At 36.9% G+C, this 22537-nt stretch overlaps 1 protein-coding gene across 1 annotated transcript; it reads left to right on the forward strand.

Annotated features, from left to right (window-relative positions):
• Nucleotides 1-7141: 7141 nt before the first annotated feature.
• Nucleotides 7142-22306, forward strand: LOC101215986 (rhodanese-like domain-containing protein 6). Its single transcript, XM_011656553.2, has 9 exons — nt 7142-7367; nt 7592-7753; nt 7833-7938; nt 8075-8273; nt 8737-8818; nt 9100-9182; nt 20119-20251; nt 20451-20598; nt 21259-22306. The coding sequence occupies exons 1-9, from the start codon at nt 7203-7205 to the stop codon at nt 22008-22010; spliced, it is 1830 nt and encodes a 609-aa protein (XP_011654855.1). The 5' UTR covers nt 7142-7202; the 3' UTR covers nt 22011-22306.
• Nucleotides 22307-22537: the final 231 nt, after the last annotated feature.

Consider the following 22537-nt stretch of genomic DNA (forward strand, 5'->3'; position numbering starts at 1 on the left):
ATATTGTTTTTCTTGTTTCTTGCCTAGAAAAAGATATCCTATTACGTTTTGGTTCACATAGCGTCTACGATCACCATGACCTCTTACGTTTGATGATTATCCCTCGCCTATACAAACTTGTGAGGTCTGATCTTCTTCCATGTTGAACATGCGGAGGTACTTGGAAATAAGTTGAATGTTGACCGTGTTGACATCATGGAAGTATGGGTGAAATGATCAGCTAGGGATGTTGCATATTGATTTTGAACATCAGGTTTAACTGGAACATCTTGGTGTCTAGCTGGATCACCTTGTTCTTTCTTCAGAACATCACTTTCAAAATATCTTACTTTATGTCAAATTACATAGAGCAATTGTGGTCGTTCTAGCCACCGCATGTGTAGGTGTATTAGATATTCTCAATCTTGCAAAATTTTCTTACAAAATTTTTGTTTATAATTAGACTATGCAACTAAACATTAAGTCATTCAATTAAATAATAAACTCTTACCAAAAAGTGATGTGATGCTCCTGTTTTTGTGATGCATCGCCTGCTAATATTAGAATACCATTCGATGTCCCCACATCTAACATCTATGTCATTGTTGATAAGAGGTGCACTTGCAATCAAATTTTCTCGATCTTCCCAAGTTGATAGTTGGGAAGCCAAATATTTAATGCAATCATGTTTGTGTTTTATCGCATAGATCGTGTCAATTCAATCATCACAAGGTTTAGGGATTAACAATCCAAACTAGTGCATTACACGATCTGGGTAATGTCACTCTACCATGAAAAAACATACGAGAGGACATTTGAATGTCCATATCTCCTAATCCTCAAGACAATATGCTGACAAGTTTTGTATTATACGGTTATATGACTCAAATAACCTGTATATGTTTCAAAATATTAGTAAACCAACTAAATGATGTTATTAATGGTTAAAGCAATAAAGTAATATGACGAATGTAGTCGTACTTAATTAAATGTTAGTGAGTCCAATATGTATCGATAATGAAGTAGAACATGTGTAGGGGTGTCCTAATGATAGAGAAGTTGTCATTCCATCTAGAATATCATAAATTTAGTATTAGTTATTGTTAATAAACATGATAAATAATGTTAATAAGTTAAAAACACGTATCGTACTGCTAGTGGCCTATCACCCAATTGGTCTTCATACTGATGTAGTCGTTAAGATGTTAGTAGAAGAAATTGATCACATGCCCAAATTCGTAGTAATATATGAGGGTTGGTAATGCCCTTCCCATCAATCATTATTATTGCATTATTGTCTGTACAACCATGCAAAGCAACCAACTCCCCAACCATATGTCCCAACAATGTTAGAATCTTTTAGTAGAGGGAGGGACATTAGGTGTACTTAATTGTTTGATTTATCAAGGAAAACCAACCCTCCAATTAGTGTACAGTTGTAGGCTCTAGCATACTGTGTTGCACTTGGTTTTCATCAACATCTTCAAGTAGATGGGAAAAATTGTCAAACTGTTGTGTTAACCATGGCAAGCTAAGATAACATCCTTTTAGAACATTGTCATTTGTTTCCACTCCTAATAGATCATAACACAATTGGGTCCAATTATAGTTAGCTAACCTAGTAAGTGCTCGATTGTTAATTGAAAGTCCAAATTGGACAGTTACATCCTGCAACACGATCATACACTCTCCATGCAACATGTGGAATTATGTGTCTCCCGACACAATGGTTCTACTTATGATGTTATTAAATGTCAATCCATTTGCACAAATTCAATACACAAAACGCTATAGAATCTAGATGCTCATAGGTAGTTGAAAATACGAGGATTTGGATCTTTCTATCATAGAATAACTACCTCTCGACACCTACAACACACAACATCAATATGCTCATTTGAAACAAACATCTAGATCTTGGAACATTAGGTTTGATACTGCGATCAAATCTTACGGTTTTGACCAAAACATTGATGAACCTTATGTATACAAGAAAATCACATCATTAAGGTAAAAGAGCTTTCTTAGTAACTTTATGTGAACTATATCCTTCTCACTGTGAATGATGTAGAATACCTAACTGACATTAAAACATCGCTAGCAACTCAATTCCAAATGAAAGATGTACGAGAGGCACAATATGTTCTTGGGATCCAAATCATACGGGATTGTAAGACTAAAGTACTAACACTGTCTCAGGCAACCTATATCGACAAAATGTTGGTTTGATATTTGATGCATAACTCTAAGAAGAATTTATTACATTTTTGGTACGAGGTTCACTTGTTAAGGAACAGTGTCCTAAGACACCTCAAGAAGTTGATGATATGAGACATATTCCCTATGTCTCAGTTGTGGATAGCTTAATATATGTTATGCTCTGCAGTAAGCCATAAATTTGCTATGTAGTAGGAATAGTTAGTAGGTATCAGTCCAATCAAGGGTTACCACTGGACGATGGTTAAAATTATTCTCAAGAATCTTCGGAGAACGAGAGACTAAATGTTTGTGTATAGTCCTAAGGATTTGATCCTTATAAGAGACATTTGAAGGAATAAAAGCCCTAGGCAACAGAAGATTTTACACAATCATTCCTCAATTTAATTTGAAAATCCCAAAACACCAATACATTGGCAAAATAATACATAAATTAATTTTTCTATTATAACTTAAAGTCTAAGCATGCTTTTAAATTAAAAGATACAGAGAATGTAAAACTTACGTAGTTTGACGCCTCTAAATCAAAAAACTCAAAATTGGGACACTACTCATCGGAGACCTTCCTACCCTCTTGGATGAGATTGGTTTGTGGGAACCAATTAGGATGAAAAATGTTTAGAGAAACTATTTTTTCAATAAGCAAAAACATTAGCTTGATTAATTAAGGAAAATTATTTTTCTTCTACATATTTATAATTGCCTTTTCTTGAGGGAGTATGAGAGAATCATGAAATTCTATTAATTTAAAAAATATTTAATTAATAGAAACTTCAAATCAACTCATTAATTAATTAAGCAATTAATAATTAGTTAAATCATATTTAATTAATATTTTATTTAAATCATATTTAAATCATATTTCTCTAATATCTTATAATTTTTAAAATTAATTTAATTAAATAAAATTAAACTAAACTTTTAATTAATAGCTAAATTAAATATAACTTAAATTAAATTTGAATCATATTCAAATATAAATTTATCTCATAACCAATAATTTTAATATGAATCCAATTCACATTAAATTAATATTTAACTCATTCAAATATTTTATCTCTCATAAATTAATTTTGAATCATATCCAAAATTAAATTTATATAACATAGTTTGATTAAAATATAATTTTTATATTATAGTGTATCACCATGTATTATACTAATTTTCAAAGTAAATTTGCACATTTCAAATCACAAACAATATAAATAAATCGCATTACCTTTTACAAGCTAGGAATAAGACCTAATAGACCTACAAATCAGAAGTTACAATGATATGAGATTAATTGGTTAAACTCATTAACCACATTAATCAATATTTGTTAACTACGTGTACACTCTACTAAGACTCACAACTGAACTCTTCTCATTGTAGATATATTTCTATGTCCACAGATATAGACTAATAGCAGTAAGTTAGTCCTTCACAGGTGTTCGTAACACCAACTAGGTCAAATTACTGTTTTACCTATAGGTTACTTGTAGTTCTTAAATACTAGTGCTCCTCTAATGAACAGCATGTTTATGGTCCAACCAATAAACAGAAACCCTTCTCGTGCCATAGAGAAGGTAAGACCCTTTATTCAAGTCTTAAGGACACTCATCAACTTACCTTAAAGTAGGGAATGAGTGAATTTCATCTTGTGTAACTATGTTACCAACTTCTCACTTGATCTTGTCCCCAAAATGATAAGCACATTGATAGTAGGAAATTTGTCCACTCTCACCCATACAAGTTAAAAGACAATTCCTTGCGAACAGGAGTTCATAATACACTCAAAATTAAGACTAAGTTACCTAGGTCATCCTAATGAAATAGGAACCTAATTAGTTAACAGAGTTACATCTAGTGGTTACTATTTTGTGGTCCGGTCTTATGCAAACTCATTGCATAGGATACCGTCACTCGCATGTCACCTACATTAACATGTTGGATAATTGCATTTGTGTCAAATACAAAGTAAGTCGTATCCATAATGTTATCAGGATAAGGTACTCATAATGTCACTAAATGACGCGAGGATTGTCCTTTGATTTGTATGTGTGGGAGTGGCCAGATTTTCGACTTAATATGTTTATCATTTAGGGTAAGTAGATATATGTTCCTTTAAATTGTGTCTCCAAGACTTGAACAAAAGGCATTACCCTCTCTATGGCATGAGAGAGGTTTATGTTTAGTTGTTGAACCATAAATAGGTTGTTCATTAGAAGAGCACTGATATTTAAGGACTCGAAGTAACCTAGGGGTAAAACAGTAATTTGACCAACTAGTGTTACGAACACTTGTGAAGGACTAACTTCTTGTTATTGGACTATATCCATGAACATAGAAATATATTTACACTGAGAAGAGTTCAGCTGTGAGTTTTTGGTGGAGTGTACACACAGTTAACGAATATTGATTAATTTGGTTAATGAGTTTAGCCGATTAATCTCACATCATTGTAGTTTATGATATGTAGGTCCATTAGGTCGTTTTTCTAGCTCGTAAAGGGTAATGAAATTTATTTGTATTAGTTGTAATTTGAAATATTCAGATTTACTTGGAGAGTTAATATAATATATGGTGATACATTATAATATAAAGTTGAGAAATTATTAAAAAATGGCAAATTTAACAAAGTATTTACAAAATACAGCAAAATTTCATATTCTATCAAAAATAAACATTGATAGAAAACGTTGATATCCTTCTATCAATTACATTGATAAACAATGATAGAAGGTTATCAGTTTCTATCATTGATTAGGATCCAAATTTTGTTATAGTTTGTAAATATTTTAATTTATTTCACTATATTTGAAAATTCCCTATAAAGTTTATATTTTGATTAAACTTTATTACATAAATTTAATATTGGATATGATTCAAAATTAATTTATAAGAGAATTGATGTCACTCTCATCCATCTTGCTCAATCTCTCTCACTCACATAGTTGGTGTCACTCTCATCCATCTCGATGGGTGTCGCTTAATATTGGAGAAATGTGCCAGAGAATAAGAAGATGCAATAGAGGATTTCAAGGAAGAAGAAGATGATGTCGTGGAGAAGATGAGAAGAAATGATGATTGGAAGGAAAAGAAAAAAAAAAAACTAGGGGCGTTTGGCGCACAAGTTCAAAATCAAATGCCTGTGAGCTTATTTGATAGGGTTCTAATACCTGGAAAGTACAAATGCTTGTGCTTGGAGTGTAGGATTTGAAAATCTGGATTTTTTATGCCTCTGTTTGGGGTGCTAGTTTTGAACTCTTGGAATTGGCTAACCTGTTTATTTTAGTTTATTTTTATTATTTTTTTTTTGTGAATTGTACATTCTAATTTTATCATTTTATCATGTATCAAATTTTTAATATATTTTTTTCTTCATATTTTGTATATCTAATTCAGTTTCTTGACTCTATTGATTTTCATGACAATAATGTAAAAACGATAAATTTTAACATTCAATAACAATAATTTTGCTTACAGTTGCATTAACGTGAATATGATGTAATTAGAAACATTACAAACTATTCATAAAATATAAGAAATCATGTAATTGGATGAGGTTCACGAAAGTTCCGGTTAAGCAACATTGAAAAGGATCTAATAGGTTTCAAAATAAGTGTACCCAAAAGGGTCATACAGAAGCAAAAGTCAAATAGAGTTATATTTAGTCATAGTTATGGTTGTCTTCTTAGATGATGAACATACCATGTATTTTTAAACAACTTTTATCAAAAGAGTTTAAATAATAAAAAAATTTAAACACTTTTTTTCTGAAGTAAATTCAAATAAGTCCCAAGTCTTTTAATTAAACTGTCCAAACGAAAAAGATGAAAAATGTTACTAAACTAAAAATAAACCATGGTATATGTGATATATTTTTACAATTTCCACTATATTACCAATATATTGATATTTGATTTATACTTGAGATCACAAAAATTAGGTCATCAATTTTCACTTAAGAAAAATATAACAAACTAGATAAAATTTTCTAAAGAAGAGAAAATAGATAATTAAAAAAAGATGAACGTGATCCACTAATAACAATTATTAAAAAACTCTAGAAGAAAAGAAAATAGAAGAAGAATGAAGCATGGAAAATAGAAGAATGAAAAAATGAGTATTTAAAAAAAAATACTTTTTCATTAAATCAAATGCGTATTTGGAATGCTCAAAAATTGTTTAAAAAATTCACTTTTATTAATTTTTAAAGGTTTGCGATGGTTGTGAGAGCCGGTGGTCGGAAGTTCTTGGCAGAGTTGTCAGAAATGACACTCAGTGATTGGTCGACAATGGTTACTGGGGTGGTGTTCGGAGTTGTCGACGAATTTTTTAGATTGAATTAGAAAAAAAAAAATTAATCCATGGACTTGAATAATGCTTACTATTCAAACCAATGGAAAAAGAATGTACGAAGCTTTGGTGAAGACGGTCGTTGGTCGCTAATGTTAAGACCATTGGTTGGTCGTCGACCATCATGACTATTGGTCGCCAAGAGTCATGGCTATTGGTCTTAACCGTCACTACGACCATTTGTTAATAGGCATGACATTAATAATTAACAATAAAGACTGGTCAGTCGCTAGTCAAGATGTTCACCTGACAACAGTAACGCCTAAATTTGTAGGTCATCAACGATTAAGATGATTGGTTACTGATGATTAAGACAATGATCAAAATAATCTAGAGCCAACGATTAAGATGATCGGTCGTCATTACCGTCAATCAATCATGATCATCATCATGGTTGATCGTGAAGTTGACTAACATTTGTTAGCCAACGGTCATCAATGATTATTAATTAGTTTTATAGTTCAATAATTATATTCCAAGTGTCCAAACACGAGCTTTCTAAATCCAAACAACATAGGGGTAAGATGCAATGATATCATTTAAAGTTACATTTCACATTTTTATTTGATTTATTTGGTATTTTGAACCTTTTAAAATGATCTTTTAAACCATTATTTCCCGAAAAGCGTTCAAAACTGTGTAGCTAGCTTTGCCCCTCGCTTGCAATGGCTAAAAACGAAGACGATGACCACCAATATGGCGTTCTTTTGTACTACAAGTACGCTAACATACCCAACCTCGACGATCTTGTCTCCTTCTACCAGTCCAATTGCACCTCCCTCGCCCTTGTCGGCCGTGTCCGCCTCGCTTCTCAGGGCGTCAATGTCACTGTAGCCTTCTCTTAACTACCTATTTCCTTTCCCTTTCTTTATTTTGTTTCTAAGAATGATATTTAAAACTGGTATTTCAAGCAGTAGAATCAACTGGAGTGGTTGTTTATATGGGGTTTTCATTTTTTGATCCCATTTGCTTATTTGTATGCTTTGAGATGATTCTAATTTTTTTTTTTTTCAATTTACTGCGGTGTTTTGAGCTTTTTCTTTTTCTCCATTAGGTTTGTGGGAAGTTATCCTCGTTGAAGAGTCATATTGCTGCAATGAAGTTGAATAGTTTGTTTGATGGGACTGATTTCAAGCTTGCATCATGTCACCAGCCCTCGAATGACATTGTAGCGAGAGAATGCGGATTCACTTCTCTGTCAGTTCGAGTTGTTCAAGTAAAAGATGACCCTTTCTTTCAATTTTTAAACCTTCAAGTTTCAGGAATTTTAATGTTAAAACTTGCACCTTTCGCAGGAGTTGGTCACCCTTTGTTCAAATCCTCTATCGAAGTTACCTGAAATTTCAGAAGCTGGAACCCATCTCTCTGCAGCTGAATTTCATTCTGTTCTTGAGACTGCTGGTTAAATTATTTTCTTCACCTTTTGTTGTATGTGTTACTTTAATGACTTGTAACAATGGGGTATGACTTTATGCAGAAGTGGGGCTGGAATGATTTGAAATAAAGTTCTTTTGATTAATCTTCTTGTACTTTGCAGGGCTACTTTCGGATGAAGAGACACCGGAACATAACAAAGATGTTGTTCTACTGGATGCAAGGAATTTATATGAGACTAGAGTTGGGAAGTTCCAAACACCAAATGTTGTAACACTGGATCCAGAAATTAGGCAGTATAGTGATTTGCCATCTTGGATTGATGATAATTCTGAAAAGTTGCAAGGAAAACAAATTCTTATGTTAGTTGTCTCAAACTATATGTTACCAAAATTTGGATGCCTTTTTCTTATTGTTCTTGACATGGCTCAAAAATAGTGTCACTAATTGGTTATGTTCGACGTGCAGCTTATGGTGGTTTAATCTTACATTTTGGCTTACTTGCACTTTGGGCATTTAGTTTAACACTCGTTTGCCTGCATATTTGGATGTGAGTGTGTGTGTGGAGCAAAAAGTGCTTGGTTCTTTTTTTCAAGTTCAGAACTACCATTTCGGGAGCATATAATCAAATTTTGTTATTGAATTATTGTATATTTTTAGGTAGTGTAAATGGTAATCTAGATAGTCCTTGTACAAACTGTTCCTTTGTTGCCAGCCTTTTTTCGTCAATACTAACAGCACTAGATATGTTCAATAGCTCAAAAGGCAGAATTTTAGAATTTTGCATTATGATTTGAGTTTCATCTTCTTCCACCTATCTAATAGGTATTGCACTGGAGGAATCAGATGTGAGATGGCTTCAGCATATATTAAGTCCAAAGGATCTGGATTTCAGAATGTTTTTCAGGTGCTATCATATGAAATATTTCTGGATTTTATATCTTTCAAATATATATTGATGTTATTTATAATTTATCTTGGGGTTTATGAGTATATTTTCACTTTCCCCAATTTTGAACCTATGGATATTAACTAATGAAGGATAGGCTAAAATGTTTTTTTATATAGATTCTAAAGATTTATGTAATGCTTTGGTGAATTCATGGTTCATGCGTATAGCTTCATTTGGTGTTAGTTTTATCACATCAGTCATTTTATATGTTGGTGATGAGGTGCTTTTCGCTGCAGTTATATGGTGGAATACAACGTTATTTGGAACAATTTCCTGATGGCGGGTTTTTTGCAGGAAAGAATTTTGTGTTTGATCACAGGTGAAATCTTGATGCTTTCACATCAATGTGCACTGATTAGGATGTGATAGTTCAAAGTTTAGATATGATTCTAAGAAGGGAGACACTAGACATGATATATATTTGTTAGAATTAGTGGACTTGTTGTGTGTTGAAAGCCCAAGGGTAGTTTTGTAATTTATGTTACTTTAATTATTCTTTCCATTTCTATTAAGGTTTCCACATAATTCTTTGTGTTATCTCTTGTTGTTGTTTTCAATATGGTATCAGAGAGAAATAACAATGGAACTCTAGATGACACCTGAACAGAGGAGACTGTTGGAACAACCGTGGACCTCCGCGTCATAGTCGCAAACCCTAGACTGTATAGTCGCAAACCATAACTTTGTCCAGCCGTCACCTACTACCTTGTCGCAAACCCTAATTCCATCCAATTCTACTGGAAACCAAATTCCACCCAACTGTCATCTCGGTGTTGGTAATCCTTATGCCCAAACAACATTTGAGGTTGATGAATTCTCGACTCAGTCCAAACCTCATGTGCAGAATTTTTTGCAAGGTACCCAATGACATCTAGACATGCTTCGATAGCAAATCGTGGTGGTTGAGGCAACGTTAGGAGATCCTTCTAATACCCCTTGTCTTGGTTTTCATACAACCCCATTGATGTATTCCGAGAATCCGGTAACTTCGTTCCTTACTTTATCCTCTACTCATGTGTCTAATACTGTGACACAATCTACAGAAATTTTTTCAGGGGAGAAACTGAACCGTCAGAATTATTTCTCGTGTCCTAATTTTTTAAGATTATCCTTGAGGGGTGTCACAAATTTGGTTTTCTGATAGGGGAGATACCCTATCCTCCACTAGGAGATCCCCAGGAACGTTATTGGAAAGGGGAGGATTCCCTTATTTGGGCCACGTTAATCAACAATATGAGCTACAGATTGACAAGCCCTTCATGTATTGCGACTGCTACAGACATTTGGGACATAACTCATAAGTTGTATTCAAAGCGTCAGAATACCTCCGACTCTACACACTAGGAAAAAAAGTTCATGAATGCAAACAGGGAACTATGGATGTAACATTCTATTTTAACAAACTTTCTCTAATTTGGCCGGAAATGGATCTTTGTAAAGAAATGGTTTGGGACTGTCCTAGTGATGGCATACGACATTCTAGAATTGAAGAGATTGACAGAATATGACTTCCTTGTTGGCCTCAATTGAAGTTTAATTTAGTTTGTGGGCATATACTGGGCCAGAGACCTATTTCTTCCTTGATGGACGTTTGTTCTGAAGTTCAACTATAGGAGGACTGTACAAGCGCTATGAATATTCTGGCCCTTGCCTTCAATGTGAGGTCCTCTACTCATGACAACGAGAAGCACAACGGAAAACTGGTCCCTATCTGTGAGCATTGCAAGAAACAGTGCACACCAAAGACTAGTGTTGGATTACATGGTCGTCCCCCAAGAGGTAGAAACGCCTTCCGAATGACAAACGAAATATAGGGCGAGCTTAGGTGAGTGAGTTTGTTGGAATCTCTCAACCATTTAGTCACACTGGCAACCAGAAAGATCCTAGTTTGACTACACTAGAAGCTATTGCTCGATCAAGTATGCGTCCCTCATTCTTATCAGTGTTGATGGGAAGAACCCTTGGATTCTTGATTCAGGTCCTGACAGGTTCCTCTGAGAATTTTGTTTCCTATTTTCCGTGTGTTGGTAATGAAAATATTAGAATTGCAGGTGGATCCTTGGCTCCCATTCTTGGGAAATGGAAAAAATTTTCTTTTGAAGGGCCACCCTTACATAACGTGTTGCATGTGCCTAAAATTTCCTATAATTTGCTATCTATTAGCAAGATTACCCATGAGCTGAACTGTAGAGCAACTTTCTTACTTGATTTTGTTTCTTTTCAGAACTTGAGTTCGGAGAGGATGATTGGCTCTGCTCTACACAATAGGGGACACTACATCCTTGACGATGATGCTTTCTCTAGTAGCACTTCTAGGACTAGTTGTTTTTTTCTTTCTTTACTACTTCTGAAAAAGACTTATGTTGTGGTATTTCCTTTTGAGCCACCTAAATTTTAAATATATGAAACATCTATTTCCCCATCTTTTCTTTAATGTTGATGTTTCTATCTTATCTTGTGATGTGTGTATTTGGGCTAAACATGATTGAGTTTCTTTTCCCTCACAACCTTACAAACCAACCCAACCCAACCCTTCACCCTAATCCATAGTGATGTTTTTGAACAGTTCAGGGTTATTACCTCTTCTGTTAAACCATGGTTTATGACCTTTATTGATGACCATACCCGCCTTACTTGGGTCTTTCTTATCTCTAACAAATAAGAGGCCACCTTCATATTCTGGATCTTCTATCGCACCGTCGAAACGTAGTTCAATGCAAAAATTGCAATTCTACAAAGTGACAATGGTCGTGAGTTTCGAAACCATACCCTTAATGAGTTCCTATCATCCAAAGGGATTATCCATCAAAGTTCCAATGCTTACTCCCTCTGGCAAAATGGGGTTGCTGAGAGAAAAAACCATCACCTTATGGAAGTAGCCCGGTCTCTTATGTTGTCTGCTTCCCTTCCCTCCTATTTGTAGGGCAATGTTATTCTTACTGTCGCCCATCTTGTCAACTAGATGTCCTATCGTGTCCTTCACCTCCAAACTCTCATAGAATGTCTCAAGGAGTTTTATCCCTCTATTTGTCTCATTCCTATTGTTACCCTTCAGGTGTTCGGGTGCACGACCTACATTTATAGCCATGGCTCTAACCAGACTAAGTTCACCACTATGGCTCAGGTGTGCGTGTTCGTTGGAAACCCTCTCCATCAAAAGGGCTATAAATGTTTCCATCCTATTTCCCGTAAGTACTTTGTCTTCATGGATGTCACTTTCTTTGAGGATCGTCCTTTCTTTCCCGTTAGCCTGCTTTAGGGGGAGAGTATGAGTGAAGAGCCTATTTATGTGGTCCTTTTAGAGTCTACCAGTCCTACACCTACTCTTGTTACCCTACCTGACCTCGATTCTCATAACACAGTCCTACCTACAAACAAAGTTCCCTAGATCACCTACTATAGAAGGAATCTCAAAAAGGAAATTAGGTTCCCTATTGCTCAACCGACTTCGGTTCAAGGTTCTGAACCACCACAATGTCAAGGTATGACTAATTCTATTGACTCTCATGTTAACAATAAAATGGGTGAGAATGACAGGTCCAATACAATTGTTTCTCAAGAGATGAGTGAAAACGATAGTGTTGATGAGACTGAGGTCATTGCCGAAAATGTTGGTGATGAGGCTGAATAGGATCATTTAGTTAATCTTGATGAGTATGGTCCGTCCCTTAACATACCTATTGCACTGAGGAAAGGTACTAGATCCTACTAAAATCATTCCATTTGTTACTATGTCTCTTACGAGAACCTATCACCTCAGTTTAGTGCATTCACATGCAGCCTTGATTCCACCACAGTACCCAAGAATATCCATCTGGCCTTAAAGTGCCCTGAGCAAACAAATTGCAGTTATGGAAGGGATGAGAGCCCTTGAAAAAAACAAGATGTGGGAGATTTGTGCTCTTTATAAGAGGTATAAAACTGTGGGATGTAAATGAGTGTTTACTCTCAAGAACAGAGCAAACGAAACTATAGACAAACACAATCCTAGGTAGTTGCAAAAGGGTTCACACAGCCCTATGGGGTTGACTACTCTAAGACTTTTTCTCCAATCACAAAGTTCAACACTGTTAGGGTCCTGCTGTTTGTTGCTGTGAATGAAGACTGACCCATAAAGCAACTAGATGTTAAGAACGCCTTTCTGAATGAAGATTTAGAAGAAGTGTATATGAGCCATCCTTTAAGCTTTGAAGGTTAGTTTGACAATTGAGTTTGCAAACTTCGAAAATCCATACAAAATCCTTGTACGGGTTGAAATAGTCACCGAGAGCTTGGTTTGACAGGTTTACCACCTTTGTCAAGTCCCAAGGATTCAGGGGGCACCCTGATCACACTTTATTCACGGAAGTCTCCGAGGTTGGGAAAATAGTTGTGTTGATTGTCTACATTGATGACATTGTGCTATCTGGCGATGAGACCGTGGAGATCATCCAACAGAAAAGGAAAATGGGGGATGAGTTTGAGATCAAAGACTTGGGGAATCTAAAATACTTCCTTGGGATGGAGGTAGCCAGATATAAAGAAGGCATCTTTGTTTCTAAGAAAAAGTTACCCTTGATTTGTTGACATAAATAGGGACGATGGATTGCCGACCAGCTGATATGCCGATCGAGTTCAATGTATTGAAAAGAGAGACAACGAGTTCACACAAATTTACGTGGAAACCCGAGTACCAGGAGAAAAACCACGATTGTTTGTTGTTATTATTTTCTAATGAATAAAACAATAGGTACAGGGGAGAATAAATAGAGTACACAATGGAATAAAAAAGTAAAAGATTTAGGAAAATAAGGAATACATTCCCATAATCTTTCCATAATTATTCTAGGATTCTAACAAGGAAAAAGCCTAGAAAAAAGGAAAGAATTCCAACATTCCCCCTCAAGTTGGGACGTAAATATCAATGAGGCCCAACTTGCTAACGCAGAAGTCGAAGTTTGGTCTGAGAAGCCCTTTGGTAAGAACATCAGCAACCTGTTGACTCGAAGGGATGTACGGAATGCATATGCTCCCACTGTCAAGTTTTTCTTTGATAAAATGTCGATCAATCTCAACATGTTTAGTTCTATCATGTTGAACAGGGTTGTTAGCAATACTAATAGCGGCTTTATTATCACAGAAAAGCTTCAATGGTGTCTCACATTCCTGATGAAGATCTGTCAAAACTTTCTGAAGCCAAATTTCCTCACATATTCCTAAACTCATAGCTCTATATTCAGCCTCAGCGCTGCTCCTGGCCACAACACTTTGCTTCTTACTCCTCCAAGTTACAAGATTGCCCCAAACAAAGGTACAATAACCAGAGGTAGATTTTCTGTCAACAACAGATCCTGCCCAATCCGAGTCAGTGTATGCCTCAATGGTCTTTCTGTCTGTTTTTCTAAACATCAGCCCTTTACCAGGTGTTGATTTTAAGTATCTCAAGATTCTGTTGACAGCTTTCATGTGTTCCTCATTAGGGGTCTGCATAAACTGGCTGACAACACTCACAGCAAAGGAAATATCAGGACGAGTATGAGATAAGTAAATTAATTTACCCACGAGGCGTTGATACTGTTCTTTATCAACTGGAACTTGATCATCAGAGTTTCCTAGTTTGCAGTTGAATTCAATAGGAGTGTCAGTGGGACGACATCCTAACATACCTGTCTCGGTTAACAAATCAAGGATGTATTTTCTTTGAGATACGGAGATACCTTCTTTAGATCTGGCCACCTCCATTCCAAGGAAATATTTCAAATTTCCCAAATCCTTGATTTCAAACTCATCGCCCATTCTCTGCTTTAGTTGACTGATTTCTGCCTGATCATCTCCAGTCAAAACAATGTCATCCACATAAACTATTAGAACAGCAATCTTTCCTGTTTTGGAAACCTTTGTAAATAAAGTATGATCAGAGTGTCCCTGCCTGTACCCTTGGGACTTGACAAAGGTAGTGAATCTGTCAAACCATGCTCTGGGAGACTGTTTCAGACCATATATAGATTTCTGGAGTTTACACACATGCTGACCAAACTTGGCTTCAAATCCAGGCGGAGGGCTCATGTAGACTTCCTCTACGAGGTCTCCATTCAAAAAGGCATTCTTAACATCCAGCTGATATAAAGGCCAATCTTTGTTCACAGCAACAGATAACAGAACTCTAATAGTATTCAACTTAGCAACTGGAGAAAAAGTTTCTGAATAGTCAATACCATAGGTTTGAGTAAATCCCTTCGCAACTAACCTTGCCTTGTGTCTGTCAAGAGTACCATCAGCTTTGTATTTGAGAGAGAACACCCATTTGCATCCCACAGTTTTGTGTCCCTTAGGTAGAGTACAAATGTCCCAAGTACTATTCTTTTCAAGAGCTTTCATCTCTTCCATGACAGCATTCTTCCATTCAGGATACTTTAAAGCAGTGTAGATATCTTTTGGTATTATGGTAGAGTCAAGGCTTGCTGTAAAAGCTCTGAACTGAGGAGAGAGATTATCGTAGGAAACATAATTGCAAATGGGGTGTTTAGTACAAGACCTGGTGCCTTTTCTCAGAGCAATGGGAATGTCAAGAGAGGAATCATACTCATCTGATTTTCCTGTATGACCCTGTTCCGCTTCATTATTACGGGTTTCTATTCTGACCTCAATCTCATCACCACTGTCCTTTTCTTCCACGTTTTCAAGAACAGCAACATTAGACCTGTCATTCTCACTTATCATATTCTTAGTACAGGGTTCAGTAGGGTTTTCCATACCTTGATCTCGAGGAGGTTCAGAGTCTTGGACTGGAGCCGGCGGCTGACTAGTAGGGGAACCGACTTCCTTTTTGTGATTCCTCCTGTAGTACGTTTTCCAGGGGACTTGGTTTGTGGGTAGGACTATGGAATGAGGAATGATGTTAGACACGACACTAGGAGTGGGTTCGATGAATTCAAAGGTGTTGTTAGACTCTTCACTCACACTCTCCCCCTGAAGATGGCTAACGGGAAAGTAGGGTCGATCCTCACAGAAAGTAACATCCATAGTGACAAAGTATTTTCTGGATGGTGGGTGAAAACATTTATAACCACGCTGGTGAGGGGGATACCCAACAAACACACATGCCTGAGCCCGAGGGGTAAATTTGGTTTGATTAGGGCCAAAATTATGGACATAAGCGGTACACCCAAACACACGAAGAGGAACCTCAGAAACATGACGAGTCGATGGGTAGGACTCCTTAAGACAATCTAAGGGAGTTTGAAGATGAAGAATACGAGAAGGCATTCTATTGATTAAATGAGCTGCTGTAAGAATAGCATCTCCCCACAAGTATGAAGGAAGGGAAGTAGAAAGCATAAGGGAACGGGCTACTTCCAGAAGGTGACGGTTTTTTCGCTCGGCCACTCCATTTTGTTGAGGAGTGTAGGCGCACGAGTTTTGATGAACAATCCCCTTGGAAGCAAGAAATTCACTAAGGTTATGGTTTTGGAATTCCCGACCATTATCACTCCGAAGAATAGCAATTTTTTGATGGAATTGTGTTTCAATGGTGTGATAGAAATTTTGAAACATAGAGGAAACCTCAGATTTATCAGTGATAAGGTAGACCCAGGTAAGACGGGTATGATCATCAATGAAGGTTACGAACCACCGTTTTCCAGATGAGGTTGTTATCTTGGATGGTCCCCAGACATCACTATGAACAAGAGTGAAGGGTTGGGTTGGTTTGTATGGTTGTGAGGGAAAAGAGACTCGATGTTGTTTGGCCTGAATACACACATCACAAGATAAGGTAGTCATCTCAACTTTAGAGAAGAGATGTGGAAATAAATGTTTCATATATTGAAAATTAGGGTGGCCTAAACGAAAATGCCACAACATACAATCTTGTTCAGAAGTAGTGAAATAGGAAGATAAGAGACTAGTCCTAGGAATGCTACTAGAAGAGGTATCGTCATCAAGGAGGTAGAGTCCCCTACTATGCCGGGCAGTGCCAATCATCCTCCCCGAGCTCAAGTCCTGAAAAGAGACAGAATCAGGTAAGAATATTGCTTTGCAGTTTAACTCATGAGTGATCTTGCTTATCGAAAGCAAATTATAAGATAGTTTGGGCACATGCAAAACATTATGTAAGGAGAGCCCTGCACAAGGAGAAATCTTCCCCTTTCCAGCAATGGGGGCCAAGGAGCCATCTGCAATTCTAATTGTCTCGTTCCCAGCACAAGGAATACAAAATGTTCAGAGGACCCAGTCAAATGATCTGTGGCACCAGAATCCAGAATCCAGGGGTTCTTCCCATCAATACTAACAAGACCGAAGGAATGAGGTATACCTGATTGGACAATGGCACCTAAAGTGGCAAGACTGAGATCAGTTTGGTTTTTGTGTGGATCGGATTGTTGAGGAGGTTCAGCAGACTCACTCACATACGCCCGCCCTGTGTTCTGTTTGTCGTTGGAAGGGCGTTTCTTACTTCCTGGGGGACGACCATGTAACTTCCAACATTGTTCTTTGGTATGCCATTGTTTTTTGCAATGCTCGCAGACAGGAATTGGTTTTCCATTATGCTTGTCACTGCTACTGTTAGAAGATCTTGCACTAAAAGCAGCAGAGTCAATAGTAGGGGTTGCGGAAATATTCATAGCACTTGTGCGATCTTCCTCGAGGCGGATTTCAGAGCAAACTTCCATCAGGGAGGGAATCGGTCTTTGACCTAGTATACGCCCTCGAACTACATCAAACTTAGGATTAAGACCAGCAAGAAAGTCATAAATCCTGTCATTCTCTTCAATTCTCGAGTACTGTACACCATCAGTGGGATCACGCCAGACTAGTTCTCTGCATAGGTCCATTTCTTGCCATATAAGAGAAAGCTTATTGAAAAAGGATGTGACATCCATGGTTCCTTGCTTGCATTCATGAACTTGCTTTCTCAGCGTGTATAGACGAGAGGCATTCTGACGTTTTGAGTAAAGTGTCTGGGCTGTGTCCCAAATATCCTTGGCTGTTGCAGCAAACAATAACGGCTTGCCAATTTGAGGTTCCATACTATTGATCAATATGGATCGAAGAATAGAGTCTTCTGCCTTCCAATATCGTTCATGTGGGTCGCCCGGTAGGGGGGCGAGGTATTTCCCCTGTCAGAAAGCTAAATTTTTGTCGTCCTTCGAGGACCATCTTTACTGACTGAGACCATGAGAAATAGTTGTTGCCATTCAACTTTTCTCCTGAAAGATGATACATGGAAGACTGAGCCACCGTATTAGTCACATAAGGAGAGGATACATTAGGGAACGAGTTTACCGGATTCTCAGAATACATCGGTAGAGTGGATGTCGTCCCTAAGGTAGCCTCAAGTGCTGCTATCTGTTGTCGAAGCCCTTCCAATTGTTGATGAACTATTCCCGAGGAAGCTTGCACGTTACGGTTGGAATATGCCGAAGATTCACCAACCTCAAATGTTGAGTGAATTTGAGAGTTTTTAACATCGGGATGGTAGCTAGGATCATTGGGTGGCTGGCCATACAGATTTGACGGCAGAAGCGGTGGTAGCCGATTGGAATTAGATGGCAGAACATAAATCGGGGCGTGGGGAGCAATATAGGCCGCGGACGAAGAAAAAGGTTGGACAGATGGGATGGTCGGCGCCGTCTGAGGAAGAAAATCAGGCGCGTGGTGGTCCGGTGGCGGCACGTGGCGGTCCAGTGGCGGCGCGGACGACTGCGGTAATGACGAAAAATTATTTTCGGACGTTTTCTGTAGCCGGCTTAATAATTCGTCCATGGCAACACTCATCCGAGCATCGATGGCAGCAGCTACGGCAGCACTAAAATTGATGGCTGTCCCTTCTGTTTGATTTTCATATGTGGTTTGGTTTTTTTGGGTTTCTAGGGTGTTTTCATTGTCCCGCTCTGATACCATATTGAAAAGAGAGACAACGAGTTCACACCAATTTACGTGGAAACCCGAGTACCGGGAGAAAAACCACGATTGTTTTGTTGTTATTATTTTCTAATGAATAAAGCAATAGGTACAAGGGAGAATAAATAGAGTACACAATGGAATAAAAAAGGAAAAGATTTAGGAAAATAAGGAATACATTCCCATAATCTTTCTATAATTATTCTAGGATTCTAACAAGGAAAAAGCCTAGAAAAAAAGGAAAGAATTCCAACACAATGCTAAGTTGGGAAACTTTGTTGATAAAGTTCTTGTTGATTGAGAAAGATATCAACGCTTGGTAGGGAAGTTGATCTACTTATCTCACACTAGACTCGATATCTCCTATGCTGTGAGTACCGTTGGTCAGTTCATGCAGACTCTTTACGAGGAACATATGGAGGTAGTTAATAGAATTTTGAGGTATTCGAAAACTACTCTTGGTAATGGGTTGATGTTTAGGAAGACAGATAAAAGGTGTATTGAGGCCTATCTGATTCTAACTAGGTAGGGTCTGTTGTTGATAGAATATTCATCTCTGAGTACTGTATTTTTGTGTGGGGCAATCTCGTTACTTGGAGAAGTGTAAAGCAAGGGGTTATGGTCAATAGCAGTGCTGAAGCTGAGTACTAGGCTATAAGTTTGGGGATATGTGATGAAATTTGACGCCAAAAGCTTTTATCTAATCTTCGTCAGGATTATAAGGTGCCTATGAAATTGTTCTGCGATAATAAGGTCACTATTAGCATTGCTAACAACTCGAATCAACATGATAGAACTAAACATGTGGAGATTGATAGACACTTTATTAAAGAAAGATTGGACAATGGTTTCCCTCAAGCCATCAAATTGTTGATATTCTCATTAAGCGGGTTCTCAGACGAAATTTTGATTCTAGCGTTAGCAAGTTGACCTTATTGACATTTATGTCCCAACTTGAGGGGTAGAATTAGTGGGCTTGTTATGTGTTGAAAACCCGAGGGTAGTTTTTTAATTTATGTTACCCTAATTATTCTTTCTTTTTTTATTAGCCTCATTGCTTATTAAGGTCCCCCTTGTATTGTCAATTGAATAAGAAAATAATAAGAAATTATCTATCGTGGTTTTTCTCCATATACTAGGGTTTTCATGTAGTTCTTTGTGTTGTCTCTTGTTTTATTTTCAATAATATTAATTCATTGAAGTATTGAACCAAACATACAACATAATTTGGCTCCTCCAATAAATTTCCAACTTTTGAATTCGTTAAATATTCCAAGAGGAAATGGTGACAGCATCTTCATGGGAAACTGGGGAAATAGATGATGTTGCAATTTGAGCTGAAATTTTCTAATATTCGATTCTGTGGTTAACAGGATAGCGGTTGGGAGCTCAACTCAAGATATTATAGGGACGTGCCTTATTTGTGGAAACCCATTTGACGATTATTCTTCTCGCTGTCGGTGTAAATATTGTCGAATGCTTGTGTTGGTGTGTGATAATTGCCAGGTCTGCTATAATAGTTAATCTCTCTGAACACATTCTCATCTGGCTTGCTGTTCCCTGTTCTATTTAGTGATTCTTTTAGTTATAACTCGAATTCTAAAGTTTGTTTCTCCTGTCCTGTTATCATATCATTTTTTTAATCACCTTTAGCTTTCTTGGGATTTGTGGTATCCTGCTTCTGCATCCTGTTATTGCGGCTCAGAAAAAGGAGACCCTATATGTTTGTGAGCTGTGTAGGAAGCATGGCAAGGAGGGTGAGGTGATTTCGCAATTCCAGAGCTCCAAATCCGAAGTAGTCTTGCTGCAAAGTGAACTTGAAAATGGTTCCCAGCAACTTCCATGGAGTAACGGTAAGGTCTGTTAATTCTTCTATGACTTCTTGCATGTGCAAGGAATATATGGACCTAATATATTATGATGTTATTTGAATGATCAGTACATTGCTCAGTTAATATCATCACAAAAATCAACTCCTTGATTCAGAGTTTGTATGAGAATTCTTCTAGAATAACTGTTTATAGCTAAAAGCATTTTGATCCCTATGAGGTGCTTATTGCTTAATAACAACTCATTTCAACGTTCACTTTTTACACTCTTAAAAGTGCTTTTGAATTCTTTCTAACTCAAGCACTCCAAAAACATTTTGTCAGCGTCTTTCAAGGCACTTTAAATGTTTTTATTTATATTTTATATTTTTTACCAAAGCACTTGTACCTCACTCTTAGACAATAAACACGAAGATGAGGGCCAAAATATGTGATTATCACTGTCTTTCCACACTAAGCCCCAACCAGAATCTGTTAGCTCTTCAAGCCTTCATGAGCAATTAATTGCTTTATTACAGAATCCTCAATGTGCTGTTCATGTTTTCTATCAAATCATATTTCTGAGCATCAGCAATCTGATATGGAATTTAAAGTACTGCCTTGCCTTTCCATTTTGAGCATAAGAGTTGGAAACGAAATCATTCTTCATTCTTTAATTGGTCTGCAATTCAAACTCTTATTCAGGTTGTAGGTCACCAAGAAAACTGAGAGTCCTGTGTTTGCATGGATTTAGACAGAATGCTTCAAGCTTTAAAGGAAGAACTGCATCATTAGCAAAGAAACTCAAAACCATGGTGGAGTTCGTGTATGTTGATGCACCTCATGAGTTATCATTTATTTACCATCCTCGGGACAGTGAGCCTTGGGAAACTTGTGTGACATCTTTAGTACAGCCCAATCATCCTCCGCCATTAGAGAGTTGCAAGAAGAAGTTTGCTTGGTTAGTATCAAACAATGCAGGTGAAAGGACTGAAACTAACTGGGAAGTTGCAGATGCCCCATTTGATCCACTCCAGTACCAGAAACAAACCGATGGGTTTGAAAAATCATTGGCATATTTGAAGACCGTATTTTCTGAGAAAGGACCATTCGATGGGATCTTAGGTTTTTCACAAGGAGCAGCAATGGCTGCCGCAGTTTGTTCGAGAAAACTGAGTCTAAAGGGTGCAGTAGAATTTCGATTTGCAGTGTTGTGTTCTGGTTTTCCTCTTCAAATGCCTGAATTGGACCGTGGACTGATCAACTGCCCCTCACTTCACATATTTGGTAGTGATGGGGGAAACGATAGGCAGATAGCTAACAAAACAAGCAGAAACCTTGCTTCTTGTTTCGATGCAGGTTGTTCTGTTATTATCGAGCATGACCTTGGTCACATAATTCCTACCCGACCTCCCTACATTGATGAGATAAAAGAGTTCCTTCAGCGTTTTCTTTGATTGGATTCATGAGTGTGACCTGCAACCATTGAGTTTGTTGCAAGAACTTGATCATACAAGGTTGGTTTACTCTTGGATTGTAATGGGACTTCTTTTGCTTCATAGTTGTAGCTCATTGTAGACTTGTTTTACTAACTTGTTAAATTTATCGTATACCTTTAAGTTTTTGACATTAAAAGAATGAAGGGTTTACAGAGTTTGTTGTTATACTTCCATCTATAAGCTACAAGTTTCTGGTTATTTCCTTTTGAAATTACACTATACCAGTGTAGATGCTGATTTTATGGATTATGCCATTATTTTGTTCTAACTTTTCATAATCATGCCCATTAGCCAGATCTATGAAAGTTTTTCTTTTTCCTTTTTTATATAATACTTTCATTGTTTTTAATTTCTTTTAAAAATTAGTTATATAAAAGAATATTACTGGTTAGTTACCATTGTACTTTCAAACTTTTAATTGTAAAAATTGGATTTTTAAATTTATATCCTTATAAAAATTAGATCTTAAAATATTTAACGTGTAA

The sequence above is a fragment of the Cucumis sativus genome, chromosome 1 (assembly GCF_000004075.3).
Source record: "Cucumis sativus cultivar 9930 chromosome 1, Cucumber_9930_V3, whole genome shotgun sequence".
In the NCBI taxonomy this organism is placed as follows: Eukaryota; Viridiplantae; Streptophyta; class Magnoliopsida; order Cucurbitales; family Cucurbitaceae; genus Cucumis; species Cucumis sativus.

Bases quoted from the DNA above. Each gene is read 5' to 3' on its own strand.
- LOC101215986 (XM_011656553.2), top strand. From the start codon at position 7,203: ATGGCTAAAAACGAAGACGATGACCACCAATATGGCGTTCTTTTGTAC. The intron at 7,754-7,832 runs GTAAAAGATGAC...CACCTTTCGCAG, and splicing joins TGTCAGTTCGAGTTGTTCAA to GAGTTGGTCACCCTTTGTTC. The intron at 9,183-20,118 runs GTGAAATCTTGA...TGTGGTTAACAG, and splicing joins AATTTTGTGTTTGATCACAG to GATAGCGGTTGGGAGCTCAA.